General features: G+C 46.8%; 1 protein-coding gene across 1 annotated transcript in view; it reads left to right on the top strand.

Moving 5' to 3' along the window:
- The first annotated feature begins 2,129 nt into the window (after positions 1-2,129).
- The window catches only part of LOC8024115 (centrosome-associated protein 350), a 54,265-nt gene continuing 49,905 nt past the window's right edge, over positions 2,130-6,489 (top strand). The window contains exons 1-7 of the mRNA XM_029992875.4: positions 2,130-2,278; positions 2,916-3,000; positions 3,410-3,453; positions 3,592-3,735; positions 4,233-4,293; positions 4,889-5,167; positions 5,262-5,963. Of these exons, the coding sequence (XP_029848735.3) occupies positions 2,967-3,000; positions 3,410-3,453; positions 3,592-3,735; positions 4,233-4,293; positions 4,889-5,167; positions 5,262-5,963 (1,264 nt within the window). The 5' untranslated portion in view covers positions 2,130-2,278; positions 2,916-2,966. The remainder of the gene's footprint in view (positions 2,279-2,915; positions 3,001-3,409; positions 3,454-3,591; positions 3,736-4,232; positions 4,294-4,888; positions 5,168-5,261; positions 5,964-6,489) is intronic.

The raw sequence follows: 6,489 nt of genomic DNA, 5'->3' as shown, positions 1-6,489 counted from the left end.
CCTTATGTGGACAATGCAGGTCGCAAACACACTAGGCTGCAGTGTCATTTTCCAGGTGTGTGGGCCCCTGGCTCTAAGATTTTCGCAAGGGAGCAATGCTTACCAAGCCAACGGGCTTTGGAACATACGCTCCAAAAAGCTCGATTATAACAAAATATTGATTCTTACTTGTCGATTTGCTCCGGACATCTGATAATGCCACAGCCGGGCGTCGTGCAGGGATGAATAGCAGTGAATAGAACTCGTTGCTGCCCCTTGGCGTGTTCTCCTGCATGAGCGCTCGTTCGAGAATTCTTTAAAGTGAAGAGATCGCGCGTGCTCGTACCGCGCAGCTCGCACCAAAACCTCCCGAATCGACGATTTGTGAAAATGGTGCATCGAGTTCCGTGGGACAACAAAAATGCAATAAATACGATCTTTAAAAAAAAAAAAAAAAAAAAAAAAAAATGCATTGCATATATTATACGAATATCTAGTAAAAATTGGCAACTTTTGCACAATGTGCGGGGAAGTGACTACGGTAGCTGTTATTGCTCGTGATGACATCCATTCTTCATTGACTCGACCATACACAACACAGACTTGTGGTCACCGAATTAAGTGTCTAGAGAAACATGGAAAAGAATACTACAGAAATCAGTCACCTTCCTTGCCTAATACTAAATCGAGACAGGTACCGTCACGAGTGGTGGGTTGCTTATATAGTACATGCAAACTGATTGAACGCGTTCTAAGGTCAAGAACGTAAGGAACCACTCGTCTTCTCGACTACACTCGTTTCGACCTTAGGAACCGTAGTAAAAAAAAACTCTGCCTCCTCGCTGAGCATTACCAATTCCTCCTTTGAGTAGAGTTAAGATATATTTAGGAGCACTTTAGAGCAGATAAATATGCGTTCTTATCAAAACGTGTTCGTTTAAAATGCCAAAAGTATCGCTTCTCCCTCCGACAACCAAATCTTATACAAGAACTACTTTGCGAGGCGTATGAACCATGACGCGCTACGTAGAGGATCATTGAGACATGCCACTTGGAGGTTTTGAATGTAATTAACGTCATGCAACTACGTGACGTTATATTCTTGATATCATGGCGACGCCGTGACGTCGCATGATACCCGAACTTTATGTGAGGTCATAATATGTTGCGCGACCTGTGTGTCGGTCAAGCGTAACGTGTCACTTTTCTCGTGAAACCCTCTCCTTTAAATTTATTTAAAGGCTATCTGTCGACCGAGGGGTGCGCGAACTATTCTGGCTAAATACATTTTGTCTCAGATAGTGCGCGGCACCAGCCGCACCACCGCGCTTAAGGGGGCAGTCTGCAGACCCAAGTTACCACTCTATAGAACACGTACTGTACCCAAGTGTCGCCGCTTCTGGGTCAGTGGACATTGTGCAGGGCATCAGATAACATCTTCTGACCATTCATCCGCGGCTATGCGCGGAACGAAACCTTGGCCTTTCACTTTCGATGCCCGAAAAAGGGTGGCGTTTGGAAGCTAGCAACGAGCAAGGAGGCAGGAGAAGCAGACGACGCGCCGGCGACTTCCCATCGGTGTGCTTCCTTGCCGGTGGAGGCGCTAACTATCGCCCAACTGCGGCGCCTCCTAGACATATGCTTTGGGGCTGACCACTGATCTCAATGGGGCTGACCGCTGATCTCTGGGCTGACTTTATTTCGATGCAGCGCGGAGATGCGCTGCATGAGAATACCAAAATAGGAAACCGCACAACTCCTCTTCGGAGAGGTTCCATAATGAGGAAGGATTACAACTAATTCCACACTGAAAAACCCGAGGCTGGGAGTAAATCGAGAAAATATGACGATGTGATTGTGAAATAAAATCAGTAGCTTTGTTTTGAGACGGTGTGTGGTGAATTGTCTGTTTTTTTTTTTTTTCTACTCTTGGGTTTCTGATTATAGATTTGTTAGCAGTTAGGTAGTCTCCTTTGGAAGTAAAAAAAGTAAAAAAAAAATTAAGATTTTTTTTTTTTTTTTTTTTGGAGGGGGGAAGGATAATTTACTAAAATTTTAGGCTAGGTGGCGCAGGCTACCGCCTACACCAAGCGGCACATACATTTATTTGCTATTTGCTTATCCATAGTGGTGGAAGGTCACGTCTGATTACATGCATCCATCCATTGCATTCTGGGGCAATCGGATCGGACGACGGCAAAGTAAAGTTTGTGGCAAAACATAATTTTACGTATTTCCGAGCCCCTTTTGTCCAGTTACTGGCAAAGCAGCCCGGTAATTCCTGTTCGTCTACGGCCACGTAAGGGGGACGCTGTTTTCATCTACCGACTGACCGTCAATAACATGGGAGCGTAAACAACGCCGACTTCCGACAGAGCTGAGAGAGCGCCAAGAACAAGATTTGAATCTCGAAGTGTCGTCTTCAACGAAACAAGCGTCCTTCAGCGTTCAAACTGATATAACAAGATTCGTTTTAGGATTGTGCAGCTTTCGCAAGATCCTTGATAATTTTATGGTTACCTTCTAAGCTTGGTAGTCTCGTGAGACATCCCGGCACCAAAAGCGTTAAAGTGTGCTTGCTTGGCGTTCTGAGCTATTTTTTTAGTTCTAGAAACCGCACGCTGACGACAGAAACTACCGACCTTACAGGTAGGGAAAGTGCTTCAGATTCGAGTTTTGGCACGTGTTTCTCCAGAAAAAAATTCACTATTTGGTGACAATGTAGTCTCCTACACCCAGTGTGGAAGTAAAAATCGCACTGCCTTCTTTTATGAATTGTTGGTATGGTTCTTTAATTTGGTTGAGCACCATGCACTTGCCTGAAAGTGGGGCTCCGGTAGTTCAGTTTGTCACTAGGAAATGCTCTTCCCTAGCATAGCAAGAACAGTTTCCAGACCAGATCAACTTTTACAGGGAGACTTCTCATATTCTTTCAGGAAGAAACATGGCCATGTGTGGCGGATTGAAGGAACGTTGTGCCTGTTGACATGACTTCCCAGTTCAGGAATGAAGCTTGGCTGGGTACGTCTGAGGGCGTCGCGTGAAGCGTGGCATCCAATTTAAAGAAGCAATAGAATTTTTCTTTTTGTTTTGGTTAGTTTTGCTTGGCACTTCAAGAAAGGAGCAAGTTTTGTGCATTGTTTGTACGCTGCACAAAGTAGCTCTTGTGAAACTTGGTTGTCTGAAAAAAAAAACAGCTTTTTACATGCATGTTTATTAAGTAGCAAAAACAAATTAAGGCACACTTTTGACCTAACGCTCAGCTGTCCTGTATAAAGAATGTATTAGCAATATATACGCAGATCTGAGCAGCAGCGTGACTTGATGTCACGCTATCGCGTGATGTTATTGTTGGGTTGTGGTATTGTGTAACACGACACAATGACTTCATGCGATGCACCGTCAACCAGTGTTGCACATGTCTTTGCAGATCTACAAGAGGTTCACTCCTCGCTCAACTACCTGAAAGAAAAGGTGTGTGGCAGAACTGTTTTACCGGCATCATTATCCCTGCGATCCGAACAGTGGTAGCGACATGCCGATCCTCTCGACCCAGCTCCCTGTTTGTGCGCCGTGTTTGACGTCGTTGAATCATAATTTATGTTTGCGCAGTTAGACAAGACCGGTCGGAAGATAGATGCCACCTCCTCATCTGGTCCGATCCAGTTTAACTTCCCCGGGCTGCCTACAAGGTCCACAGATGTCTACAATGGGGATCGACGAGCTGCCGCCTGTTTCGATGCGGCAGCCTTGTCGGTACGACCCCCTCTCTTTCATGAACGCATAACTGCAATGGACGATGGGGGTTGTTTGGACCGATCAATCTTCTCTGGCCGGCAGCAACCCGCAGTGAATAATTGGAAATGTGGTGTATCTGAAAAGGAGATACACAGTGCAAAGTTGACCGAAGAAATGTGCGATGGAGCGTAGCAAGCAAGGATTACTTTCAAATGTCTTTCATAACGGCCATTCGTAATGCCAAAATATCTAGCATCAACTTGCTTTGTGCAAAAGTTATGGCATTCCTTGTGTACCTCGAAGGGTACCACCGCTTGTACCAATGTGCCAATAAGTACCCATGCACTTGCGGGCTCTCTGAGAACCTGTTATGGGTTCTGTTGTTTTTTCAAAGGGCAGGGACAAAAACTGAACTTTCTTTTAAACTTCTTTAAGACAAAGCTGTCACCGCTCAATATCTGTGAGCAGTGCTGCTGTTTTGTCGGTTTGCTAAGAAGTCTCTCGTTTGCTTTCAGACTGGGGATAAAAGACATCGAGGAAGTCTGCAGAATGCAAAGCGACGTGATTTTCACTCTGGTGGGTGCTGAGGCTTTGACTGCCGAAAGATTTTAGGGAGCCACAATCACCGTGGCATCATTAGAGAGTAATTATTGTAGATAGAAAGGCTTGGAAACTTTTTGGAGCTGTTAAACAAGTGTGGTTTTGCAAGAGACCAATGGGCATATCTTATGTCACACAAAACCTTCAAGCAGTGAGTTTGTCTTGAGTCATAAAGTAACCTACAGTTTGCTTTGTCAGCTACACATTTTTATCTCATTTATTTTAATTAATTTTCTCTGCTCATTGACCTAAATAAGTAATTCTGATTTCTTTCTATGTTGAACAGGAAGTATCTGCTCACCAACATATGAAATTCAATTGAAAAAGAAGGACCTTTCTTCAATATTGAGCCAAAGTACAGCTACTGCTACAGAGGTTTCATTTAGGTTGATAGCTTTTTAGACGGCGTTGGGTATTTGCCGCGACCCGCATACAAGGCCTTCGTCTTATGTGGGTATTTTGTATTTTTGTCTCACTCAACTTGAAGAATGGGCATTATTATTGATCTGGATCGGGTGAGAAATCGTTTCGCTCCTTAATCCCGAGCCTTGCCGACCCTTCCTTCGTCCAGGCGAATCGCCGAAGCGAAGAGGGTTTGGCGACGGACAGCGCACCTTCGTCAAGCCCGTCTGCATCAACAAGGAAATGCTGTCTTGGGACGCCTTTCACAGGCTGCCCAGTCGCCACGACCACTGCGCATCAGCCTCGTCTGCCTTTGCCTTGGGGGATGATAAAGACCGGTTTCAGGTCAACAGCAGCCTTCGACCGAGCGGGCACGTCCGGTACAGAGCCGGGGAACGTGTCCCAAACGATGGTGCCCTCCCTGGTTACGAGAATGGGACATTGCCGGGTCAGTGCACAATCTTTTGTCTTCTGTGATGTTGAGGGTTACGACTACCAATGAGATGAAAGAACACTTTGGTATTTTGTTGCGGCTTTTTCAGGTGCCACGGATAAGCTGAGGCGAGTCATCGAGAGGCAGCGAAGGGCTGCGGAGAGACGAGCCCTGAGAAAAGTGCACGCTCCTCTAGAATGTGATCCTGTGCACCGAGATTCGTTGCGTCCGCGACCCCGCCTCGACATGCCGGCCGCAGCTCCGCCTCCGCGATCCGAACACGTTGATTCAGAACACGTCGCCATTCCCCTCAAGATACCCGAAAATCTTGTCACCGCTGTTCCTCGCAAGATCCACCATGCTGCTCCAATGATCTTCCCAAGTGCCGCCGCTGATCTTCCCATGCCCCAAGTCGAGGAAGATGCTTCGGCACGTCGCCTACGGAGCGCGGTTCCAGACGAAGACTACGTCGACGACTACCTCGAGTTCCTTCGGATGCGAATAGAAGAGAAAGAAACGGAGTCCGCGGAGAAGCCGTCACAGATTGTTGCGGCCGTACCGAGGTCGGTTGCGGATGCGCCGAGAGTCCTCGCCGACGTGCCAAGGTTCTTTGCGGATGCGTCGAGGGTCGCGGGCGACGGGTGGTCCCTCGAAGAGGCGCAGTGCATAGACCAGGAAGCCGATGGAAGGGTGGAGCAGCTGGTGTGGAAGCGCAAAGTGGTCACCATGCCGCCGCCAAAGGAGTACCGGGGTTTTTCGCTTGTCGGAGGCAGTCCAAGGGCTCGTAAGAAAAAGCAGCAGCAGCAAGCAGGTGAGGAGCCATTCTTTTATTTTTGATGCATTTTCCGCATGCACGCTAGTTCCGTCTTTCTACTGTAGAGTGATTTTCGCTTTGTTTTTGCGTAAACTATTTTCCCAGAAACTAAAGATTTGCTGAAGAAGGAAGTGAAATTAAGTGTGTAGTTGCTTACTTCAAAGCAGTCAAATAGCTTTGGTTGACTAGCACCCGAAGCTGCTAGTTATACGATTGCCGTGGCAACTTTCAAGGCCAAAATGGAGGTTACCCTTGCTACCTCAGCTTTTGTGCATATGGTAGTATGTTCGCCTAGTGTTATTGCTCTGGTAGCTAAAGGTGACAGTATTACAGTGGTTGTGGTAAGCTTTTCTGTGCACCTCCTTGTTCACTGTAACCTTTGGAGAAAAAGAAACAAACTTTCAGCCTTTCCTCTTTGGTGAAGAAGGAAGACCAGCAAAGCTGTACTGCTGTACTATGGTGGGAATGGAGTAATGGCCAGCCGCAAGTCGGCAAGCCAGAGAGGAAAGGCTGGAAAGGTTGC

This window comes from Ixodes scapularis, unplaced genomic scaffold (assembly GCF_016920785.2).
Source record: "Ixodes scapularis isolate PalLabHiFi unplaced genomic scaffold, ASM1692078v2 PGA_scaffold3__209_contigs__length_174095766, whole genome shotgun sequence".
Classification (NCBI taxonomy): Eukaryota; Metazoa; Arthropoda; class Arachnida; order Ixodida; family Ixodidae; genus Ixodes; species Ixodes scapularis.
The sequence above is the reverse complement of the archived record's forward strand: the minus strand, read 5'-3'. Positions and strand labels throughout refer to the sequence as shown.